Genomic DNA, 25794 nt, shown 5'->3' with positions numbered 1-25794 from the left:
GTCAAGTACAAAGAGACAACCGTAAGCAGACCAGAAACATCCCATCAGTACAGAGAGGTGGATTCAGCCCTCTGGCTTGGAGTGTTCCAGTTCCTTCCCCAGCTTCCTCCTCCTCTCCCTTCTGTCCTCTGCTTCCCCCAGATCTTCCTTGCTTTGGGTTCTTAGATATAGTTAACATTTTCTGGGAAGTTGTCAGGGTTGCAGAACATCGCTGGGGGCCTTTTGAAATAGCCTCCTGGTTTGTCATACATTATCATGTTGTTCCAAATATGTCAAAGTCTGTTTCTCACGTGGGAAGGAAGCACACTCAGCTTCCAGGTGTCCAGAGAATTGTTCAGAGCACGGCGTGATCACGGCCAGGCCACCTGGTCCTTCTGCCCCATCTGAGCGGAGGCCGAGTGGACTCCCTCCCAGCATGGGTCAGGTTGGTGGGGTCACTGGTGGACGTGGCGCCCTCCCTCTTTCTGCCTGCCTTCGGCTAGAACAAGCTTGAATTACGCCACGTGTGGGGAGTGCCACGGTGCTCTGGCTTCCCTCACCCGGCAGCCTTGCTAAGAGCCGTGACTGAAGGCCCCCTGCCTGGTGAGCTTCATGGAGCCCTGGGGAGCAGGATTATTGGGGCTAGCCCTGGAGGGTCATGTGTGGCTCCTGGGGGTGAGCACTTGGATGTCCTTGTTCTCCTGTTTCCTAGTTACGGTCTAGAGGACACTCTGTCATTGCTTAATGCACCAGTTCTCAAACTTAGTGTGTGCATTGAAATTACCTGAGTACTTATTAAAATGCAGCTTTCTGATCCTCCCCTCAGACCTATTGAATTAATTCTGGGAACGGGGCCTTGGAACCTGGATTTTAACGCTTTCTGCTCCCATCCCGTCCTTGTCTGGGTGATGCTGATGAGGGTGGCCCATGGTCCACCCTTAGAGTGGCGCTGAGCTCATGGACCTGCCTGTGGGGTCACTACGACTTCTGTGAGCACCCCGCCGTCCTCCCTCCCAGAGTTAGCAGCCTCTCCTGCCCCTGCTGCATTTGCCTCTGTCCTGCTTGGACCTTTGCTCTTCCCCACAAGCATCCATCTTCCTTGTTGTTCTGTCCCCTTCGGAGGCAAGTGCCACGTTGACACTCCTTCTGTGCTTCTCTGTGGCCCCTTTTTTCTTTTCGTGGTGACTTGGCCTTATGGTATTCTTTAGAATTCATAGGGGACGTGAGCTTTTTCGACAGGATTTCTTTTCTTCTAAACCAATCAGTCATGTCCCCCTACTCCCACCACCTGCCCTCCATTCTCAAAACATCAGCCATGACCTTGAGTCTCAGGGATAAGGATTTTTCTTTCATGCTTGTGTTCTGGGTGTCCCTGTTTCAGCCTTGACATTGCTCTGTTGTGGGTGCCTAGAGCAGAGACAGATTTTGAGCTTTCAACATAAATTGTGTGAACTTGAAAAAAAAAAATCTCCCCTTGAGAAAGTTCTCTTTCTTAAATCTTTTGTTACTACTGGCTTTTGTTGACCGGGTTTGTATTTCCGGCTTCATGTGTGGTGAGCGTCCTCTGGATCTTGTGGGCTACAAAAAGAACTGTAGATCTGAAATTGACACGAAGTCTTCTGAGTTTCATCCGTGAGGACACTGAGGCCATGGCAGTGAGGTGGCATTTCAAGGTCACAGAACACTGGCAATCTCGGGGGCAGGTGGTGGTGCGCAGGAAGCCTTTGTTAGGTATGACAACGTAAGCTGTGCATACCCTTCAACCCAGCAGCTCCGTTCCCAGGAGTTCAAAGAAGAATCTCTGCGCATGCACAAAGACAGGCACCAGGCTGTGGACTGTGGCCTTACTGGACTTGGGATCCGTTCCAGAGCCTGGTGGAAGGGATGGTAGTTGTGCCCTCTGGTGGCGCTGTGATGAGGAAGGAAGCCGGTCTGCCTGTGCTGGTGGGGTGTGGTCACCGAGGCTGGCTGTGGATTGACAGGTGGCTCTGCAGCGAGTGTCATTTAGGTGATAAACCTGCAAGAGTACATCCGCATGTGTGTATCTGTGCGTATAGTCCAGGAACAACAGCGAGGGGACGGGCGTCGGGGCTGGGATGCTGAGGGTGTGGCTGCTGTGAGGGGTGCACGACTCTTGCTGTGCTCTATACTTAGGCGTTTGAATTTTTTTATTGACCTAGAATTCATGTCACATACAGTTGGCCTGTCTTAAGTGCACAATATACTTCCGGGATATTCACCAATGTGTGCCCGTGCGACCGTCACTACTCTAAAACCCCAGAACATTTCCATTACCCCAGAAAGAAATCCTGAACCCATTAGCAGTCAGTGTCCACCCATGGCAGTTACGAAACTACTTTCCAGTCTGTGGATTTGCCAATTCTGGACATTTCATATACCGCCCCCCCCCCCCCACTATCGGAAAGCAGGGTGTTCCTGGGAAGCCTTCCGTAAGCTGAAGTGGTGTCAGGTGAAGAGCTTTCCCTGCTTTCTAGAAGTTTGTGTCCAGCCCCTTGGCATTCACAGTAGACATGCATTAGTACCGTGACAGCTTTTTTTTTTTTTTTTTTTTGTAAAAGGGAAGACCTATGGATTTCTTTTTGTTAGCAAAAACAGGTAGTAATGTAAGTCTTTTGTGGAAGTGAAGTGGCATAATGCAAACTTGGGGAAAGTGGGGTTATCTGTAAGTGGAACCAGGCTGTATGTGGCCTCTGGCATCTGGTTTTTTCACTTAGGGTAGTGTTTCCAAGGTTTATCCTTGTGGTGGCATGTATCAGTACTTAATTCCTTGAAAAAAATTTTTTTAATTTTTATTTGTGGTAAAATACAACAAAATTGACCTTAAAGCACTTTGAAATGTACAGTTGGGTGGTATTAAATATTTTCAGTTGTGCCACCTTCCCCACTGTGCATCTCCAGACTGCTTTTAATCATCCCAGAGTGGAACTCTGTACCCATTGAACAATAACTGCCCACTCTTCTTTCTCTAGTCCCCAGAGATCACCTTTCCACTTTCTGTCCCCATGAGTCTGACTTCTTTAGGTACTTCATATAAGTAGACTCCTACAGTATTTGTCTTTTTGTGACAGTGGCTGGCTTATTTCACCGAGCCTGACGTCCCCCAGGTTCATCCATGCTGTAGGATGTTATGCTTAACTTCCTTCCAGAGTGTTCCTAAAGGCTGAATAGTACTCCATTGGATGTGTAGACTGTATTTTGCTTATCCGTTCATCTACTGATGGACACTTGGGCTGCTTCCATGTTTTGGCTGTTGTGAATAAGGCTGCAATAAACATACGCATTCTCTTGGGTTGAATTTTCTTAAAGAACACATTTGTGCTCATGTATTTTGAGTTTATAACGAAATGGGAAGTAGAAAATAAGTGGTCACATATAGAAATTAAATGTTTCTGGATTCTGAGTGTCTTTCCTGGTATGGGGTGCTGGCATGAGGAGAAAAAACCATCCTGGGAACAGCATTCTCAGTTTGTCTGAAGCTTGCTCAGGTCTTCCCTCTGGAATCAGGAATCCTGTCAATCCCCACCAGGCCAGACTGATGGGGTCGCAGGGAGAGGATGGAGTTCCTGTGGAGCGGTGTGGTACAGGGATTATAAGACTGTGCTTCCCTCACTTGCAGATGGGGAAGGAGGATGAAGTATGTTAGTTCTTGTAAAGCGCTTACAATAGTGCTGGGCACTCAGTGAGCATCCCCTGACTGTTAACTGCTGTGAAGTTACTACTGTGTCTTATCTTCTTGGATAGGTGCCAATCCACGAGTAGTTGTGTGGGCCAAGCGGGAGTGGGTGTGTGCACTCCTTTGAGAGAGTATGAACTGTCGAGAAATGCAGTGGGTCATCCTAAGACCTCCCGGCTGGGTTGGGATTTATACCATGTTCTTGTTCCTTAATTGGCTGAGGTCTAGTGCTCTCTACAACAGGGGCATGAAAATGCAAAAATGGATTTTTTTCCCTATGGTGAACATATGTTACTTTTATAATTTGAGAAAATAAACTTATTGAAGAAATGGAGAGGAAGCACAGACCAAAATCTGAAAGCCATGCTAAATGTGCCTTGTCAGTAAGATGGCTTCTCCAGTAAGAGTGGCCAATGTTGGTTGACCGAAAATCTTGGTCAGTTGGTACATTAAGACTCAAAGAGGTGTTGGTCAGCCAGGCAGGAAGTATTGAGAATCTGACTTGCGCCCTGTCTGATTTTGAACATTTTGTGAGTTGAGAGAAACAAGACGGAATCTTGAAGGAGCTTCTAGTCTAGGGAGACAGACAAGGTCACACACCCTTGCCGCATTTAGAGCCTGCTTTCTCACACAGGCCCCTGCTGGTTGCTTCCCCTGCTTCCTTGGGTCCTCCAATGATGTGATGATCCCCCTCTTTACCAACCAGAAGGCTGGCTTTGGTCAGCTAAGCATCTTGCGGAAAGTGGCCAAGCTGGGATTGGAAACCAGGGGCATCTGATTGCAGCTCTTGTGCCTTTTGCTCTGTTACGTCTCTCTTACTGTATTGACGTGTTTCCTTTTCTAACTGCACGACATGGAATGGCTTAGGGTATGACACCAAGTCCTGGGATTGAGGCAGTTCCAAGATTCGTCCACACGGGCTTTTGAAATTCCAGGAGTCTCTTCTGAAGAGCGCGTTGTACAGTGATTACCCAAGGAAGTTTCGATTCCCATAAATCCAGAGTTTACAGGTAACCCATTTCTGCCTCTGTTGTATGTAGCTGTGCTGTTTTAAGAACAAATTGCAGAAGTCACACGTGTTTGTTTGAAAGAAAATGATTTAAAAGCTTAGAATGAAAATACTGATTGTTCTCTACTGCTCCTACAGCCCAGGTTTCCAAGGTTGACAGCTTGGGTGTACCCCTTGTTTTCGCTCGGACAACCAGGTACACACCTAGGTGCTGTCCTTCCTCGCCGTTCCTCCCGCCCTCCCTTCTACCAAAACAGAGCCACACATATTTCTGTGACTAAATTAATACTTGAACCTCAACACATTTGCATTTTGAAATGAAACGTTTAAAATCCTTTGGAGCCGTCCATGTCACCTTGTCTCATTGTTGACAAGTTGACCCTTGATGAACCTCCACGGAGTACGGTCTGGCCCAAAAGTTGTGTTGAGCAAACACTCGCACTACTTAGATCAGGGCAAGAAATCCCTGTGTCTGGCATGCCTAGCTGCATGTTTCATTCCAGCAGAAGAAGTGGTTTTCACCGTCAAGCTGCTTTTCACTTAAGGGGAAAAAACACAACTCTCAAGTTTCTACCAGAGCCTCTGCTGGGCTCCATCACATGAGCAGGTGAAAATGTGCTCAGCGAAGGGTGTGAAGACAGTTCTGGTTTCCGCCGCCGTCATTCCCAGCTGTCCCCGTGCATGCGTTATATATTTAGATGATCTCTCAGAAGAGAGCGGTGGCGTCTGAACAGGTGAGCATCTTTCTCTGGAAAGACTTATTTGAGATGGGAGCCTCTCATGAAGAGACTTTTCTGTCTTGGGGGAAAAAAAAAGGCACGTTCTTACTTAACATTTGTCTTAAAAAGTTACCCTATTTTTAATGCTTGGAGTGAGGATATAAAATACTTGAGAGTTTTCTCTTGTTGAATCCTCACAAAAGGTGTCCCCCTCTCTCCCATTTTACAGAGGAGGAAACAGAGACTCATAGAAATGAAGTAGTAAGTAAAGTCTCGCTCTCCTTGGTGGCAGAGCCAAGATTTGAACCTAGGGATGCCCTGTGTGTCTGCCCACACTTCCAATCGCACATAATTCCTCATCTGTTATTAGGAACAATATCCCTCTTGATCCCTGGGTTCCTGGTCCTTATATTGAGGGATACAAAGGACTCTGCTCTCTTTCGGTAGATCTCATTGGCATGGGTATCCCATAGTAGGGTATTCTTTGGATAACATGCTCTTGGCTTGACTATCACCACATAAGCCCCCTGCTTTTTTTTTTTTTTTTTTTTTTTTTTAAAACCAGAGAATCCTCTGTGAGGTGGGTGGGTTTATATGAGGTTTTTGAACAATTTGGTTTCAACTTTCTGGAGAGCTGGAAATTTATAGTATTCTTACACCATGAGGCAACCAAAAATGTCAGGGTGTGTGTGTTTGCATATAGCGAAGTAGGTCTCCTTTGGAATTTTGGCACATGGTCTTGGCATTCTGACATCCGTGGAAATTGGTACCGCCTTGGTGAGTAGGCTCCGGATGGCAGGGAGGCAGTGTGGTGAGTGGGGGAACAGTGTGGGATTTTGAAACCAGGCAGACTGGGGACTGTATAACTGGGTCCCTCATTTACAGTGTTAAAAAAAAAAAAAGCAACCCACCCCAACCTCTATTTTCTCATCTCTGAAATGGAAATTTTGTGCAGTGGTATTTTCTTCTTTTAATGATTTTATTTCTTTATTTGACAGAGAGACACACAGTGAGAGAGGGAACACAAGCGGGGGGAGTGGGAGAGGGAGAAGCAGGCTTCCCGCCGAACAGGGAGCCCGATGTGGGGCTCGGTCCCAGGACCCTGGGATTATGACCTGAGCCGAAGGCAGACGCTCAACGGCTGAGCCACCCAGGTGCCCCTGTGAGGTGGTATTTTGAGCCTTAAGTGAGAGGATGTCCCTCCTCTGGGAGGTGGGGTGTGTTAGGGCTCAGCTAACAGGAGCCCGTTGGGCTTTCATGGCTGCCCGTAGGTGGTGTGTCCTGCGCCTGTGACTGTGTCTGTACGATAGAGCCTGCTCCTGCACCCGAACGGAGCAGCCATTCCTTTTCCGTGTGACATTGCCCGTCTGATGCCACCTTCTTCCCCAGGTACTGTGACCTGACATCTTGTGAGAGATTCTACAATTCTACACAGGATAAAGATTTCTTAGCTTTTGGGGACATTCTCCCCCAAGATCGAAAGTAGCTGAACAGCAGCCATGGTCCGTCTCTTGCCCCAACCCTGGAAAACCGTAACATGTTGAGCGCTGAGTGGGTCAAGCTGTCCGTGGAAGCTCTCCTGAGAGATTCCAGAAGCTTTCGGCCTGGCCGGCACCGGGTTTGGTGAAGCTGGAGCTCTGCGGGGGCCGGTGGCAGTGACCCTGTCTTCTGTCTGTGTTGCAGCCCTGGGGCAGGGAGAGGAGCACTGTGCCCCTCGCCACCGTCTTGCCGGAGTTCTCCTTAGCTTTTGGGTCTCCTGAATGCCTGCTGGACCAGGGTCTGAGTGACAGAGTGAGGGATTCCCCATCACTCAGCCGCTGACGGGGGAGTTTTTCTGATTTTGTCACTTGATAGCTGTCTGACCTTGAGCAAGTCATGAAACCCCCTGGAAACTCAGTTTTGGGGGTTGTTAATCTCTCTTTCGCATGTTTATTGTGAGGACAGGAAATACTGTAGTGAAGCTTCAGTCGTGAGCCTGGTGGGTAAGCATCACGGTTAGCTGATGAGTGCCAACCGTCCGAGCATCATACTCCCAGCCGCGTTGTGCTGCGTGTTCGCCTGCATCAAGTGGCTCATCCATGGCTCTTTGGGGTTGGCCTATTACCATTTTACAACAGGAGGAGACTCAGCTTCCGAAGGATGGGTGATCTCATCCAGTCCTGTGGTTCTATCATCTCTACCCTATTGCCTCGATATCCCCAACCTCCCTCTCCTTGGAACTCCAGACTCCCATGCTACTGTGTTCATGTTGCTTTTTCTCAGATGGTTGTGTCAAACCTTCCTTGTCTGAAAACCAGACTCCTGGTGGTCATTCACTCTTCCCTGTCACACCTGCCCCTTGCCCAGCTCAGTAAAATGATAGCTCCCCGTTCTTTGAGGTTCCTTAGGCCAAAAATGTTGGCGTTAGCGTGCCTCCTCTCTTCCCCCTAATCCCATCAAATATATTAGCATCTTTTGTGTCTGGGGGGGTGCTGTAGCTGGAGGTGGTCTGCTAACTGCACTCCTTGCAAAGAATGGTAGGTTCTTCCTTGAAGGGAGACCTGAGCCATGCCCCGTGCCCCCAGTCACCACACCTGCCCTTTCAGCTTCCCTGCTTACCCCTTCAAATGGCTGGTAGAATGATCTTTAAAAAAAGGTCTGGTCATCCTGCCTTTTGCTCTGAACCTTTCAGGGGCTTCCTGTTTTGCTCAGAATAGAATATCCTAGCCTGCCACCTTCTCTGTGGCCTCATTTCCTGTTCTCTCGCATCCATTATCCTTCAGCCATGCTGGCATCCTTGCTGTTTCTGGAGTACCCCAGGGCCTTTGTACTTGCTCTTCCCAGGAATGCTGTCCTCCAGGGCTTGCATGGCTCACACCCCCACTTTATTCTGGTCTCGGCTCAGACAGCATCTCTTAAGTGAAACTTTCCTTGCACTGTACTTAATTAACACTCACCACCCTGAGTGCTCATGCTTTCACCACCCCCATCAGCCCTTCTCACAACCTGATACATTAAATAGTTGTTTATTTTCTGAGGCCCCACTCAAGGGTGAGCTTCATGCTGGCAGTCACGGTTTCCCCCCTTACTACATCCCTCCATGTCTGGTGCCTAGCGCCTGGCGTAGAACGAATCTTCTGTAGCTAGTCGTTGAATGAATAAAGAAAAGACTTGGTCAGAGTCACTCCCTGGGGAGTGGTGCAGCCAGACGTGGCACTTGGTCTGATTGCAGAGCCCACACTGTCTTCTTGAGCTTGCTCTCTGCTTGCCACAGCCGGCACATGGAAAGCGGTAGATGCTATTGTTATGAAGACTGTTTCCTTTGCTGGAGCAACTGCGGATACCTGCTGGCTTTCGGGGTCATTGTCACTTCACCCAGGAGGGACCTTTCTTCGTTAGAACCTTTGGTGGCCCAGATTTCCCAGCCCACCAAACCGGGGCTGCTCTTCCAGGGCCTGGCACACTGCCTTGTGTCCATCAGGACGTTCACGGGAGCCACCTCTGAATTTAAAGTGGTTCTTTATCCTCTTTGGCCACCAGCGTCTCACACTGTTTGCATCTGGGGTCATGCTAAGCTTGTTGAAATCTAAAGCAAAACAGTAACCTTATCATACTGTTTGCCGTGCTGCTCTCCCTGGTCTTTGAAGTTTTGCTTAAACTAATTTAGGCAGAAAACCCCATGTGTTCTCTGATGCCTGCTAGCGAGGCCGGCATAGTGTCTGCTGCTTCCAGATAACTTATCACAGACACCTCCAAACAGTAACGGCAGGCTGCAAGGAGGTGAGAAACTGTGTCATGTTCGCTCAGTTTAAATGACCTGCTAACGGTGCTAACAAACCCACAGCTTTTCTGGAACATGAAAAATAGTTCTGATTGAAAGTTAGCATTTCTGTGCTCCTCCCAAACACAGTTCCAGTGTCTGTTTGGATTTAAAAAGAGAAGGCTTACTGGTTGGGCCACATTTTTCCATTTGGAGTCTAAGTTCTATAATGAGGCCGTCATGGAAATACCAGAGGAAATTGCTGACCACTCAGAGTATATGCAAGTAAACCAAGTGTAGATTTTCCTCTGAACGGTGTGGCTCTTAAGCGGGTTGCCTGGGCTAATGGGACATCCTTGGCTACACAAAGGACATAGACCTCTTCCCCTTCGGCCCAGGCTTGAGATAGCCAGACGGACTTGTGGATGGAGGCCGCAGGGAGATGGTGCATTTGAAGATGCATTGTGAATTCTCAAGGGCTGCATCACGTAAAGCACTGTTACTGTTGAGTTTTTGTGAGCACCTGCCATACGTGGATGCGGCTCTCCAGTTTTGTTCAGCACATTAAATACGGTTCTTCCTTTTGCTTTTGGGCCTATCTCTGTGCTTTGGCTTTTTCAGTACAGCTTAAGTTCCTTATCCAAAATGGAAATTCCCAACCCCATAGATGGAAGTTCCTGGCTTGTTGGGTCCTGGCAGCTATGCTTGGCTCATAGTCCTTGACCAGGGCAGGCTGTGGAGGCCTGAAAACTGTCTGATAACTCAGATTATGGACTGGAAATGTTAACGCTGAAACTGTAGGCTGAAGACTGCATTGCTAACCAGTTTTCAGACCGTGGGTTCCTAAATTCAGGAGCACCTGTAACTGAAAGGAATACAGAACCATGTTTTCCTCTTGGACTATTAAGTTGGCATTCCCTCCATTTCAGACTAATAGATCACTCGCAGGAGATGTGTATATTTAAAAAACCCCATCACCAACCTCCAGTTGGATCCATCACAAATGTTTGTATTAGTTGGGTAGATTGGACTTTCCGAGTTCAATCACAATTGATCCTCACCCTGCTGCTGGGTTTATTGGGGGATGTGCAGAAAGTATGGAATGGGGATGTAACGTGCTATTTTTGGCTCTCAAACAACTTGATGTTACTTGGGCTTTGATTGTGCTACCTTCCTTGAACACCCAAATGTTCCCTTGTTCCGAAGGCAGATGAAGTCCTCCTGACTTGAAAATAAACAGTTGAGACATGGTGAGTGTAAAATTTAAACTGACGGAATGACTGGCCTCTCATGCCTCGCCTCGTGTTTGCCTTGCCAGTGGAGAGGTGGAAGGGGTCTGACCGATGAAATGGCTCCCTTCACTTTCCTTATAACCATTAAGCCATAGAGGTAGTTCAGCCAAGTCCACTTCTGTGTTGTCCTTTTCATAAACGTCATCCATGTGGAACCGTACCATCGTCCTTATGACTCCGGGGCCTAACTCAGTAGTCCTACCCAGAGTGCTCTCTGAGGAAGTACCTGTTGAATGATTAAAGGTACTGTATTGTTAATCTCTTGCTGTGTAACAAATGACCCCAAAATTCAGCTGCTTAAAACAACAGACCCTAACTGACTTCAGTTTGTGTGGTGGAGGAATTCTGGCGTGGCTCAGCTGTGTGTTCTGGCTCAAGGTCTCTGACAGAGTTGCGGTTGTCATCTGAAGGCTCGATGGGACGAGGATCCATGTCCCCTTGAGTGGCTGCTGGCAGACCCCCGGCTCTGGGTGGATACGTCATGGGTCTCTCCATAAGGCAGCTCCCAAGATGGCAACTGGCTTTCCTCAGTGCATGGGTGCGGGCACCCAAGACAGAAGCCACAGTCTTGTAGAACTTGATCTCAGGAGCGACATGCCATCCCTTGTGCCACATGGTGCTCATTCGTGTTGAGTGAGTCCAGCCCATACTCAGGAGTAGAGACGATAAACCAGGGTGAATACCAGGAGGGAGGGATCCCTGGGAGCCATCTTAGAGGCTGCCTACCAGGGAGGAAAGCCTGGTGTAGCTGGGATTCGTTATCTGTGATTTTATACACGGGATAGAAATTTCTGACTTGCTTGTTAAAGCTGTGGGAACTGAACCAGGGCAACGGGAGGTCAGATAGTTGCAGGGGAAGGTCGGCTGGTTAGTTTCTAAGAGACCTTTTTTAAATTCATGACTGTACAAGGTCTGTTCCTTCGTCTTGAAGGTTCAGAAGCTTATTCATGCATCTTGCTCCTTCAGTGTGGAAGATTGTGGCGTGCTCTTAGATGCACCTTCGGAGGGCCTGGTATTGAGGAGGGAAGGCCAGTGGTTGGATTTCTGAAGAGCTGTGCAGACATCAATCAGATTGGATGGCCATATGCTTCTGATCAGCAGGATCTCCTTGTGGAGGAAGACAGCCTCACTCATGCAAAGATCAGATCATTGGGAGCGTACCAGCAGGCCGTGCTGTTCACACATCCGTCACGCCTTAGATGTGTCCTAGCGCCGGGCTCTGCTAATCAGCCCCATCCAGCTTCGTGCTGGGGGTGTCTGCCCTGCCTTGGCAGGCACTGCTATTGCTGGTCCAACTTGTCTAAGTGCAGCCTCCTCTCACATGCTGTTTTCTTACTTAAGATCAACTTCGGTGTTTTGTTGTTGAAATCCAGCATTTGCACGTAGCCTTACCATGGAAGACCTGGTGCTTCTAGCCACCACACCCTCTGCCATTTCCCTCTCCCCACAAGCAGCTGCTTCAAACCTTTTAATGGATTGTTCTGGGAGTTACTTTGATGCCTCTGAATAGTACGGTCTCGCGCTGCTTGTTGATTGCGCAGCTGGACGTTTCTCCCTTGATTTCTCACCGTGGAACAGGAAGGATAGCTTTTCCAGCCCTCCGCCCCCTTAGCTCCCCTCTCCCCGCCGACCCCCAGCACAGACGCGCCATCTTTCTGGTTTGATTCCTGGGCCATGGTTACATTATTAGGACTCTGAAAATGCTATCCAGCTGAGCTGTGAGGTACATGATCATTATTTTCACACAACTTTAAAATTCCTTTTGAGTTAATATCTGAAAAAAAAAATTGGTTCGTGTTGTGTGAACTCCTTACTAACCCAAATGCAAGTGCTGTCTCACGGAGATTGCTGTATGTTAAAAACCGGGCACCTGTCCATTTGATCCTGAGACCGTCTCTCCTGCGGTGCTGGGACTCGCTGTGGCCAGAGGAAGCCTGGCTGCTCTGAGGGCCTGTTTCCTCCAGTTTGCTACTCCCACTGCTGCTCCTTTATTCAGAGAAAATTCACGTGCCGTACAGTTCACCCCTAGGAAGTGCACGGTCTGCACCTCTCTGTGAATCCAGTGTGTTTCATCACCCCAAAGAGGAGCCCTATACCCATTAGCACCCCATCCCTCCTTCCTCCTGGTCCCTGGAAACCAAATGTGTTCTTGACATTGTGTATAAGTGGGATCCTGCTGTCTTGTGGCCTTTCATGTCTGTCGGGGCATCTTTCCCTTCACAGGATGCTTTCAGGGTGCAGCCGCATCTGTGATGGCTGTGTGGGTTCTGTCCACTTTTTGGTTATTATTAATAATTTTCTCACTTCTGTGTTGTATCCTCTATTTCCTAGAAGCTCTGCTTTTTTCTTAGATTTCTTCTCCTCCTGTTTTGGTTGGAGGCCAGGTTAAGATTTTTGAAAGGTGGTGTGTCTGAGGATGTTGTCACCTTCTTACCCGAGGGCTTGGCTTGGTACGTAATTTAGGATGTTGACAGGATCACTTACTTGCTTTCTAGCTTGCTGTGTTGCTGTTTAGAGATGCTGTGTCATTTCTAATTGTCTATCCTTTGTGCAAGTTCTCCCTCCACTCCAAAAGGTAGTGTCCACTTCCTCTTTTCCCTTGTGTTCTGAAATCCCCTGGGAGGTGTCTGAGCGTGGTTTCCCCCCCTCGAGGTGTGCTCAGCAAGCTCGTTCGTCCCCACATGACTGGCTCTTGGTTCTGGGGCGTTTTCTTGAATTAAGTCTTTGATTTCCTTGTCTCTGTCCCCTCCCCGCCCCCTACTTTCTTGGGTTCTTCTCAAATGGTAACTCTCCATTTCCTTTTTTGTTTTCCTTTTTGTTATCCTTTGGCTCTATTTTCTGGAAATTTTCTTACCTTCTCTGCTTTGTATCCAGTGTTCCATTTCTTTTGTCACAGTTTTGCTTTACAAAAGAGCTTTTTTTTTTCTTCCTTTATGTGTGCTGCTTTTTCTTCTTTTTAAATACCTCCCTGTTCCTGTTTTCAACTCTACCATCTTCTCTCTCTGGGATTATTACTGACAGTTTGCTTTTCAAGTCTTCTTTTTCCCTAAACTGGGGGTCTTTTCCTTAAAAGTTGTTTTCTCTGTCTGTTGATTCTGGTCCCTGTTTCCCAGCCTAAGAGCTTGTCTCAGCCGTGCGGTGCCTTCTGGCCGGCCCCACACAAGTAGGAGTGGGACACGGAACAGCTAATGGTGTGCAGTGCTTGGCTCCTGGTGGGGCGAGCTGGCTCTGCCATTTCACCGGAGAGACCCTCACATGGGTCCCTTGAGGGCTTTTTCTTCAGCCTCTTAGATTCCCAGGACAGTATTTTTTACTCCCTGCTTAGAGATAGGTCTATGTTGGCTGCTGGCTTCTCTGGGAATGGGCAAAGAATGAAAGAAGTTCAGCAGTATTATTTCTTCTATTTCCCGCTGGGTACCCTGACCTTCCCCTTGGTCCAGAGCTACACTTTTACCTTCTTTGGAGAATAAACCCCTACTTTCCTGCAGATTGCTGCTTAAACAGACTTTGTATCTCTTCACTGCCAGCCCCATGCTTACCACCAGTTCTGGAAGTGTCTCGTATTAGGGGTTTATCAGCCGTTGGCAAGTTGTCTCACGTTAATCAGGTTGAATGTTCCTCTGACCCCATTACAGCCAAGAAGAAAGCTTACTCAGGCCTGTCATGCTCCTTACCAGTGATCTGCCTGCTTCTCAGCTTCTAGAATTTTGTCATCTGGTTTCCTCTCTCATATCTTGTTTTCTCAAGGGTGGTGCTATTAGAATTTTTAAAAATGGGCATTTTAATGGAACTCTGAGGGCATGTGAATGTAAATTAATGTATTCAGTCTGTCAACTTTAACTGGAAGCCCTGGAAATTTTCTCTTAATACTTATTTCAGGTTGCAGAGGGTTACTGGGTCACCGTCCACAGCAGTGGCTGGAGCTGTTTTGACTCCTGGGATGGGAGCATCTTCGGGTTCATTCCAGCGTGTTGGGTGTCGTCATTCAGGGCCGTGCTGCCTCGGGCGCTCGAGCTCGCTGTGGCTTAGGCGGTGGGGGGGGGGGCTGACGGCAGAGATGCACGTAGCGCAGGTGCAGGACCCCCATTTTTGCTCAGCCTTTGCCCACTTGCCCATTCTTCCCAGGCTCTCAAATCCCAGTTCCCCGGGGCTGGCCTTCATTACCATCTGCTCCCGCCTTGGGGGGCATCCTGGACTTTGCTCTCCCGGAACACACAGGGGACAGAATCTGCTTAGTCGGTGTTTGTTTTCAGACTTTGAGGCTAATCCGTATTTCTGATACACGCCATTGGGGGTTTCCTGCAGATTGCTGCAGGTGTTCCCCTGCCTGTGTTCCCGATTTTCTTGGAATTCGCCTGCTCGTTCCCAGTCCTAACTTCCTGCTCTTCCCCACAAAGTGAGCATTTATGGACGTGTCCCTGAAAGGAGGAACAACACCCACTGGTGTCTACTGTGCTATTAACTCTTGCATTGATCTGGAAGCCAGTCTCTTGTTAGGATGTCCTTGCATTGTCATTATGCATCGATTTCAGAGCTTTTCCCGAAGCTGTCTGGCTTCCTCTCTACATACGGTTTATAAATGGCGATTCTTAGCGGCTCTTCCTGTACTCTGACCCCCTCTGCCATTGACGTTGAGCTGTAGGCAGATGATGCTGCCCTGGGAAACTTTTTTGTTAGAGAAAGAGAAATGTGACCATGGTAAAAGATGGAAGCGCAGGCCCTTTTGTCAACGTGTTGTCTGTTTTGCCCCCAAACGAGAAGTAGTAATAGGATTATTCCCCAGACTCAGGTGCATCTGTCTCTGTGACTGTTGTTCCGTTTTTATTTTTATTTTAAAGATTGTATTTATTTATTTGACACAGAGAGAGACACAGCGAGAGAGGGAACACAAGCAGGGGGATGGGAGAGGGAGAAGCAGGCTTCCCACCGAGCAGGGAGCCCGATGTGGGTCTCGATCCCAGGACCCTGGGATCATGACCTGAGCTGAAGGCAGACGCTTAATGACTGAGCCACCCAGGCGCTCCACCATTTTTAAATACAGCTTATTATTCACTTCATCGTACTCCTGTGAAAATGTTGTGGTGTGATCCCTGGGCCAAGACCCTTCATCTCTCCCCCATGCCCTAAAAAGAGCTTCTCTTTGGAGAAGCCATTGGCAAGAAGGAAAAAAATTTTAACTGGGAGAATAACTTTCAATTACTGCTAAACCGTTTATGGGGTTTCTTTCTTTCCCTAAAGTTGTACCAAATCTTTGGAACGTTGATGGAGAAGTTGCAGTCACTGAGCAGAAGCCTGGCGAAGTGGCCGAGGAGCTGGCGAGCTCCTACGAAAGAAAGCTCATTGAGGTAAGGCTGGAGGCCTCTCTGCGTTTACTCCGTGTTGGCTGCCCTTGGGGACATTACGGGAACAGGGCCAGCCTCTTATGCAGATGTTAGCAGCACAATCTGACGCTACTCCCCTCCCACTGCCAACAAGACAAAACACAAAATGGTAAAAGCATTGTACTTGATGAAGAAAACTAAGAGCTGGTTCTTTAGAAATCTTAAATTAGACACCTTTGGTGCCTATGGCAAGGAAATAGAGAAAACACAAATATGTCATGTTAAAAATAGGAAAAATGTACTTTTGGATTTGGAGATTAAAAGCAGGAGAGACTATCACAAACAACTCTGATGCTGACAAATGTGCAAATGTGGATGACATGGACTATTTCCTAGGATAATGTTTATTATCAAAATTAATTGACGATGCAGCCTACTTATCTGGAGGGCATCCAAAAACCGGAAGAAAGTTGTAAAAATAAAGGAGGTGCCCTAGGAGGTAGCAAACCTGGATGGCTTCATAGTGGTTTCTAGGAAGGCTTTCAAGGAATGTACAAACAGCCCTTTGCTCTTTGTACTTCCTTAAAGCCTTTTCTCTGTCTTTATGTATATCTGTATCTTGGTTCCAGTGTGCATTACTCCAGTGTCACAGAAGCTGACAAAGACAGCCTAAAAAGAAACTACAGCCCAGTCTCACTTGTGCATCAATGCATAAAAATTCTAGAAAGGTATTGCCCAGTCAAACCCAGTTGTATATGAAAGGACCAATCCACATGAAATTGGGATTAATTTAGGATCTCAAGGATGACTTCATGTTAGGAAATTCATCGAGTCAGCTTACTGATAGACTACAGGCTAAACACCAGATACAGATCTTGTTTGCTACCAAACATTCATCATCCATATCTAATGAAAATACTTTTTATTGAAGTAGAGTTGACACACAACGTTACATTAGTTTTATGTACACAACAGAGTAATTTGACAACTTGATGATAAAAATACTCTTGATCAAGAAGAAGGGTACTTCTTTAATAGGATAAAGTGTATGTGTGTTTGTTTGTTTGCTTGTTTTCAAAAATCATTAATTGCCACCATACTCAGTGGTAAAGCTGGAAGGCCAAGTTTTCAAATAGGCAACTAATAGATAAAATACATATATGTAGGTGTGTGTATATGTTGTGGTCACATGATGGTGGTATTGATTTTGAATCCTGTTTGTTTGTATACATACATGCATATAAGTGTATGACTATACTTGCAGTGCTTTGTGAATATTCTACAGTACATTTTATTTTTGCAATCAGAAAAACACCTGCCATTGCCATGGAGACATGCCTGACCTCAGGGTAGGTTTTAGAAACCGGGCTCTTTGAGGAGGAGCCCCCTACGCTTGTTCCTGGTTCAGGCTGACCATCTTGCAGTCTGTTTCACCTGGTTCCTAATGACCTCTAAAGAAGGGAGGTGAGAAACAGTTTGAAATCTAACTGAAGGGAGCTCAAAGGGGGAGATGAGCTGGGGTCTTAGCATAATAGGCTGATAGGGGAAGAGTTACAAACCAGGATGGAAGTGCCTGGAGGTTGAGGGGGGACCTGATCCTTCAGGGCCTTTCCTGACCCTAGTGCCCATCCTCGCAGTCTCATGCAGTGAGGTGGTTGACCAGAGTTGGCTGGTGGTGATGCCAGGTGCTGGGCCATCATTCCATTCGCAGAAAGCCTGGGTAGAGAGAGGAGACTGGGCTGTGTACCCTCAGGGTTGTGTCAGCCTGTGTGTTTGTCTCCCCTAGGACCTCCGGTCCCTGGAGGGCAGAGACCATGTCTTTTTCATCTGTGTATACTCAGCTACCATTTCTTGGCAGATGGTAAATGCTAAATAACCCTTGAATGCATGTATTTTAAGTTCTCCTAGGACACGGATGTCTCTGGTTTGTTGAATGAATGAAGAGTTGATGAGCTAGGGAGGGTGGCAGGGTTCTTAGCAGAGTGAAAGTGGGTTGGTAGCCCGTGTTCCTTCAGGAAACCCAGGGCAAGGTGTTCAGTTGTAAGGACTTTGTCAGACCTGCACATACTTTAGAGGCTGATGCTCATGTCTCGGGGCTCTGGTGAGCCTGCTGAGCACTGGGCGGGGGTGGGAGGGGGCAGCGTTCTACCTGTAGGTTCTACCAGGTAGAAAGCTGACCTGCTCATCAGTAACTCCAGCTCTGGAGGGTTCAAGAAGACCGTGACTGGCCACTTGACCCACTGAACAAAGCACCATAGTTCATTGGTTGGGTGGGAGCTGGGTTGGTTGTTGGAGTGTTTTTTTGAGTCCCTGCTTTCTGCATAGGGGATGGCAAGGACAAAGGTCCTGCACAGGGGAAGAGTTGGCAGGTTCGAGGACCAGAAAGGAGACCCCAGGTCTGGCCCAGAGCAGACGGGGAGAGCGGTGGCGCTGTGGCTGCCGAAGTTGGTGGGCCAGATGACAGGGCCTTAGAGGCCGTGTTGTGGCTGTGCCACCACCCGCTTTGGTGGTGACAAGAGTCTCACTGTCTCACTGCACAGACTTGAGTGATATGCAGGGAAGACAACCACGTGATGCGAAGTTCCTGTCCAGTTCACTGGGATTGTTGTTCTTGTTAGCTGTCACATCAGAGGGAGTGGTGGTTGGGGTATAAGGATCTCTTGTCGGCCTTAACTTCCTGTCTGGTCCTCTGTGACTCCCTTACCCAGTAATAGAGTGGGTGGCTGTTGTTGAGGAGCTGAAAGAGATGTGAACTTGAAGCAGAGATGTTCTCCTTCGGCGTTTACTGCCCCAGGCTGATATTTCATTATTTTCTGTTGGCAGAGTGAATGGCCAGTCATCTTTCCTCTCTGAGTATTAATAGCATCTCATTACGCCAAGACCTTTGCTGAACCCTTTAGGTTAGCAGTAATCAAGTGCTTTACAACATTCTTTGTGATGCTCATCTGTCATTTTGTCAGTGGTTGGTTTTTACCCAAGGAGTTCTAAACACATGTCGACTGGAGTAATGAAAGCATGTGGGGGAAGAGTTGATGTACTTCCTTCCATTTCAGAAGGGCAGAAGAAGAGGCATTTCATTTTATGTAATAGGACTATTCAAAGAACCCCCACAGTTGAATTGCTCTTTTGTGATTCATCCCAATGAAAAAGGAATTCCTGAACATTCTTTCTTTAGTTGTCTCTCAGAGCCTTAAAACCACCTCGTCCACCTGCACACACGTACGCTGCACACGGCACATGAGTGCTCAGGGACCTGACACCCGCACTGCCTACAGCTCAATACCCAAAGTCAACATTGTAAGCTATCTTTCAGTGGCTGGAGAGCATCGGGGACCAAGGACTGGAGATGGAGAGATTGTTCTGACACCCTTGAAGACGAGAAGGAAAGCAAAATGCTGGCAGGGGTAGGTTCATCTGGCAGGGGAGAAACCGAATATAAAAGCACGAATTACCCAACAGCCACTGCGATACAGGCAGCTAGCTGTCAGGTGCACACTTATGTCCAAGCACTGCGCTAAGGCTTACACGTAGATCAACTCACGTGATCCTCAGCAGCCTTTCTTGAGGAGGATGCCATTCCCAGATGGAGCTTTGAGAAACTGAGTAAGGTGCCCAAGATTTCTCGGCTTGGTAGGAAGCAGGGCTGGATTCAGATCACGCAGGCTGTCCAGCAGCAGAGCACAAACCTGTATTCTGTCTGCCTGCTCCAGAAGGCCATGCTCGCGGAAGAAACCAAAGGTGGACCTGGCAGAGGAGTAGGGACCGCCCCTGGTCCCGGTGGAGAGAATGGGGGGCAGGAGGAAAACAAGCAGTAGAGAGGAGGGAGGGTGCGACACGAGAGGTTTGCGGCAGTGCTGGGAGGGGCACGCCCCACACTCTTAGTGACAGCAGAAGGGAGCCAGCACCTCTGGGCAGGAATTACCTGCTTCTGAAGCAAATGTAATAGAACGCCAGGCTGGGAGCTCCTTGAGGGAACTGTAGATGATACCTTTTTAATTGTGTATTAATTGCCTAACACGATTCTAGCATCCAGTAGGAGCTCCTTAAATATTGAACAGAACGTCAGTCTACAGAGAGGATTCAGCTGTTCAGTATAGTGTTTATAAATAAAGTGGTAGATGTGACTTGGGAAGTCCCGGATGGAGCGTGTGTAGTACGGGGCACCACTGTAGCTCAGGATACGGGGCTAGTGGGAGATAACATGGGTTCTTTAGAGGAGGCAGACTCTTCTAACATTCAATTTTGGGAGGAGTTTTAGCCTGGAGGGTCTAGAGACGACCTCGAGGGACGGATGGATAATTCCAACAACTTCAGCATGTGTTTATTGAGGGCCTTCTAGGTGGCCAGGCTTCCTCTTCCACCCTTCTCGTCTCACGGATTTCCCACCCCCAGGAGCAGTAGAGTTGATGGTTCTAGGAGGTGATTCGTGGGAGCTGTGAGTCAAGGCAGAGATGGTCCCGGAAGGGCATTTACTTCCCTAGATTGACTTTTCCTTCTTTTTTGATGGCAGTGTCATTGATGTTTCATCGCTGGGTAGCATTAGCTCTTCATTGCCCCCCACGCTGGTCCTTGGTCACAAACAGGAGTAAGATGCTGTGCCTGTCTTTGGGAAGCTCCCAGCCTGGGGGGTGAGGCAGGCACGTCTGTTAGGATCATCAGGGAGCAGGGTTGAAGCGCAGATGTAGAGTTAGGACTCATGGGTTCCTAGGGCCATGTCCTTACCGACTGTTCTGCAGAGCTCAGGCACTTTATGGGAGCTTCTAGAACATGTTCCTCCCTTTTTCTTTGGGACTGTTAGTAATGAAGCTTGGAATTTCTTCTGTAAACTTCCCATCTGTCTTGAAGATCTAGACATCAGGGGAAATGGATTTCTTGTCACCAAGGGTTTTGAAGATAAAAAGATAATGGACATGTCCAAGAAAGATCTAAGATGCTTCTTTACTTCTTTTAAGTACAATTCCTTTGGTTTAGACTCTCCTGTAGAGATTTTCCCATTCTTCTCCAGCCGTTGTTGTCAAGAAAAATGTAAAATGCTGGTGGCATTTGGACTTGATCCTGCATCTCTTCAGCCTGCCTTCTACAGCCTTGTGGCTTGACGAGCACACCTGTCCACATCCGACAGATTGAGTACAGATTTGTCGCTTACTGCCCCGTGTTCTTGGGTGGCGCTCCTATCCTCTCTAAGCCTCCGTTTCTCCATCAGTAAAATGCAGCTAAGGACACGCGCTGGCAGGGTTACTTTGAGGATCGAATATTAAGAATCTAGTTCAGTGCCTGTAGTAGACAGGAGGTAATTTTGTGCCTCTTTCCTCCCTTCGGATTGATTGATTGATTGATTGATTTTCTTTTTTTTGAATGACCCCTCACCACAGCTTGCTCTGTTGGGGGGAGTAAATCCAAGTTCTCTGCCCTTCTTTGGCCCAGGGGCAGAAGTGTGCCTGAGCTAAGGCCAACAGGGCTGTTAGTCCTGTGTGGACAGCAGCAGTATGCGGGAGGCTGTTCATTCAGTAGCAGCCTCCTGCTTACTCTTGTGGTTCCTGTTGAACTTGCCAGAGCCGTTCTGGTTCCAGTCCCTTCTCTGAGCCAGTTTCTCCCACTTCTCTGTTTACAGGAATTATTTTTTTGTTAGGTTAGAATCTGTTTCTTTTACTAATGTCCAAAGTGCCCTAGCTCATAGGAAGCTTTATTTATACAGTTGACCCTTGAACAACATGGGTTTGAACTGTGTGGGTCCACTTACATTGGGGATTTTTTCAATAAATACAGTATAGTACTGTAAAGGTATTTTTCTCAATATTTTCTTTTCTTTAGATTACTTTAAGGATACCGTACATATAACATACACAGTACGTGTTAGTTGACTCTGTTCTTGATGAAGCTTCTGGTCAAGAGTAGGCAGTTAGTTAGGTTTTGGGGGAGTCAAAAGTCACATGCGGATTTTTGATGGTGCAGAGGTTGTACCCCGAACCTCCACATTGTTCAAGGGTCGTGTGTGTGTGTGTGTGTGTGTGTGTGTGTGTGTGTGTGTGTGTGTGAGAGAGAGAGAGAGAGACAGAGACAGAGACAGAGACAGAGAGAGTATGATCAGTAGATGATGTCATTTCTCCTTTCATCGTCTGCTTACCAGGGCTCCTTCACACCTGCCTTCTTTGTGCCTAAGTTTTGATTTACAGCTGTGCATCCCCGCTGTTCAGTTGCCTGTGGGTCCCATGCTTCAGTACTGCCAGTCCATCCTCTGCAAACAGATCTTCACTTCCTCCCACGTGTCAGGACTCAGCTAGCTGTTGATTGATTTTTCAAATTACAGGATACTTATCATTTACTGTATGAGTGTAGTTAGTCCCTGAATTTTTGCTCATGGGTGAAATAAATGGTATATTAGCAACATTTATTCTCATTATAATGGCAGGTTACTATTAATGGAAAAGTAAGCTCAAGCTGGTAAAAACCACATTCATAATCACATGTTGGAGATAACTGAATGTGATCCTCATTTCAATAAAATGTCGAAGTTCCTAAGGCAGCCGGGACCTTGGGAACAGTAATACCACCAGCACTTGCTTCGTAAGTTGGCACCAGAAGTATCCAGCACGCTTGATGTATCTGAGAGTCATTTTTATGCAAAAGAAAGATGAGCTTTTAAATAAAGTATTGCATTCCATGTAAGGACTCGGGATAAAGAACTCTGGGTTGAGATCTACATTAAACTGATGCCCAAAATGAGAAGTGTGATGTGACTTTATTTTTATTATTTTAGTCATAAGATGCTGAGTGATGGAGAGCAGGCTCTCACCTCCTTGGGAGGGGGAAAGACGTTTTCTCAGGAAGCAAAACAGTTGAAGCGCTTGTTAGGTATGAGTGAAAACTGGTGAGGAGTTGGGGTAGGTGTAATTCTCACTAAAGCATGAACGACTAACAAGACTAAACCTGCAAGGGCGTCTTAAAATCTTTTTATTATGGAAAAGTCAAAACATGTACAAAGCCAGAACAGTCTAATGAGCCTCTGTACTCCTTACCTCGCTTCACCAGTTAGGTGTAGCTGTTGACCATTCTTGCTTCATCTTGATCCCAGTCTACTCCCTAGTCTCTCATGGTATTTTGAAGCAAACCCACTTTCATTCCTAAGTATTTCAGAATATATTTGTAAAAGCTAAGAGCTCTTAGAGAAAAAAAAAAAAAACCCAAACAAACCCACACAGTACCATTAAAAAGTCTTATAAAGGAGGCCTCTGCCGGTCCTAGTGAATCTCAGATGGAAGTATCAGATAAAGGGACTTCTTCGAACAGGGCACCTTTCAGGGGGCCCCTTGCTTTTACAGATCCCTGTTCTCAGGAGAGAAGGAACCTTAACCTCTAGGTCATGCCAGGTGGCCCAGCTCAGGTCGTCTCTTCTTCTCCATTCTGCCCTTGGCTTGGCTCATACACTGATTCCAGTTGGTTTTTACCATAGCCCTGTCACCATCACAGCTGCCCTGGCCCTTGGGGGTTGAGGAATTTGGAGATGAGGAGGAGTGATGACAGCTCGCAAGTTCTCCCTGGCGCCATGGGTTTCCAGACCTCCCGTGTGCTGTTGTTGATGAGTGAACTCCTTCCCTCATGATGCTCTCAGGAGAGGCAGGCTGCCTCCCACAGGCGGCTCCATCAGTGTTTTTTTAAAGGATGTTCTTACTGTGGACACTTGAAATTTATCTAAGAGTAGACAGAACAACATACGAGCTTCCGTGAACCCATCACCCAACTTAAACCGTCGTGAACTCGCGGCCAGTCTTGCTTCATCCGTACATCTTTCTGCTTTCCAGCTTCTCACAGTATGGGAAGCCAGTCCAAAGCATGACCTGATTTCATCCCAAAGTATTTTGGGATGTATCTCAAATAAAATATAAGGGTCCTTTATTTTTTAAAATGAAAACACCCTATAATATCGCTATCATACCTACAAGCCAGCAATAATTCCTTAATATCATGAAGTATCTGCTGAGCGTTCACATTTTCAGTCCAGACAGATGTTTGTGTAAGGTCCAAATGGGGTCCATCCACACATTGTAATTGGTTCATAGACCCCTGCAGTCTCTCTCAATCTACAGGATCCCCACCTGTATCTTCCCCAGCCCCTTTCCTTCTTCAGTTGTAATTTATTAGTTGCAGACACTGGAGAATTTCTCCCATCAGTGTTTTTTGAGGGTTTATAATGTACCTTGATTTTTCAAATTATAGGATGTTTATCATTTACTGTGTGAGTGTAGTTATTCCCTGAATTTTTGCTCATGAGTGAAATAAATGGCATATCAGCAACATTCTCATGATGGCAGGTTACTATTAATGGGAAGTAAGTTCCAGCATAAAGCTGGTACAAACACTCTGTGATCTGTTGGGCTTTTGGTGACGTTTATGTACAGAAAAGCAACCAGCAAACGATGATGATGGCAGTTAGCATACATTGAGGGCTTACTCTTGTTTCTAGGCCATGTGCTGATGGATCATCGCATGTTTGGTGCATCCTTACAGGTGAGGAAACTGGAGGCTTAGAAGACCCCTCTCCGAGGTCACAGGGCTTGCCCGTGTAGAGCTAGCATGCAACCCTGGCTGGCTGACTTCCAAGCCAGTGTGCTCACCACGACGCCTCCTGCGGCCTGGCCAGAAATCGGAACCAGGCCTTCCTGGCTGGCGGGCTGTCACTTAGCTCTGAGCGGGAGCCAGGGTGATGGAAGGCAGTGACAAGCATGCCAGCCATGAGCTTGTCAGGCCCGGGGGACTTACGGAAGGGAGAAGGAGGGATAATAGAAATAAATTCTAACTGACACACACGGTCCCTGATGTAAGCCTTAGCGACGTAAACAAACCCGAGTGTCTCGAACCCGGGTGTCTCATGCCCATCAGATGGCTCCAGTCTGCCCATGTGTGTGTAGGTTGTCCACCCGGTGCAACAGAGGAGAAGTTTCACTTTTCTCAGTGCCCCTGCTCACCTGCAGACCTTCCTTCTTCCCTCCGTCCCTCTGGCCTTTCGGTCACACATTGCTCTAGGAGGGGCGTGTCCAGCCTCAGGTGACACTGGTGCCCCTCTTGTGGCATGTACCTGTTCCAGACTCATTAGCCTCTGTCTTTGCCCGTCTTCCGATCTCTCTGGTAGACCTTTGGATCTCTCGTTTCCCATTTGATGGTGGACTCGCCTCCCTCTGGTGACGGTGCTACGGGCCCTGCTGTTGGCTCAGTGTCTCCACCCTGCGTGTTCCATTTGGCTTCCAATTCTCTTAAAGTCTCATTTCCGCCTGTGCCTCTGATCTGGGAGCCTGGAAGACTTGACAACGAACAGATGAACTTCCTTAAACACCAAGGAAAATGATCCACTAGTCCTTTCTGGGCAGTAGATAAAAATAGTTGTAATTAGGGTGGCTGGTTTTTAGCTTTTCAGACCCACGCTATTTTGGGCCTGTTTTATATTTGCTTTCCTCTTCTAAAGTGGGAAGTGGCTTCTTGAAGCTACTTCTGGGTCTCAGAAAGAATTGTCTCTATAGCAGTAGGTATGGGAGGTGCTGTCCCGTTGAGGTTGGGCTCAGTGTTGAGAATGTGCCAGGTGAAGGCACAGGAGTGTCCCAGCCTACCTGTAACATCTACATGTTCTAGATGCTAGTTGTCACTAGCAGATGGAGCTCTAGCCGCTGGGGGGACGGGGTGGAGGCTGAGGGCTGAGACCAGGAGGGGGGAGGCATTGACTTTAATGAAAAACACCAGACCGACTGGACTGGTGAAAAACAGCCCAGTCGGTCCAGGCCACTTTCCTGCATAAAAGTTGAACGGCTCACCTTTGTACTTAGATTCATGGGAACGTGACCCATTTTTTTATATTTAATATAAGATGCTGCATGTTCGAGCTCTTTGCCTCCCTCTTCAGACACAGGTCTCCCCTCCTTCCGGGTTTGTTTCTGTTCCCGGGTGCACGTATTCTTTCCGGGTCTGCCCACGGACTGGTCTTTACGTGGATCCCTGTTCTTTCTCCCATCTTCCCTCCCTGTTTTCCCCAGCTGCTGCCTTTGATCCTTGAGA

The 25794-nt window shown here is 47.6% G+C and overlaps 1 protein-coding gene across 5 annotated transcripts in view; it reads left to right on the top strand.

Moving 5' to 3' along the window:
* SNX29 (sorting nexin 29) overlaps positions 1 to 25794 on the top strand; it is a 510437-nt gene that overhangs the window by 245801 nt on the left and 238842 nt on the right. For 4 of the 5 annotated variants that reach the window (XR_012380443.1, XM_025855499.2, XM_073899502.1 and 1 more), the window contains one exon: positions 15671 to 15777. Coding sequence is in view for 3 of the 5 variants with exons in the window: in XM_025855499.2 (XP_025711284.1) it covers positions 15671 to 15777 (107 nt within the window). In the remaining 2 variants the exon portion in view is untranslated. Of the gene's footprint in view, positions 1 to 15670; positions 15778 to 25794 lie in introns of those variants that run through there. The other variant, XR_012380444.1, reaches the window with a different exon arrangement.

The sequence above is a fragment of the Callorhinus ursinus genome, unplaced genomic scaffold, assembly GCF_003265705.2.
Source record: "Callorhinus ursinus isolate GAN/ISIS: 27379988/994484 unplaced genomic scaffold, GSC_fseal_2.0 scaffold13, whole genome shotgun sequence".
Taxonomy (NCBI): domain Eukaryota; kingdom Metazoa; phylum Chordata; class Mammalia; order Carnivora; family Otariidae; genus Callorhinus; species Callorhinus ursinus.
This window is presented reverse-complemented; position numbering and strand designations above follow the sequence as displayed.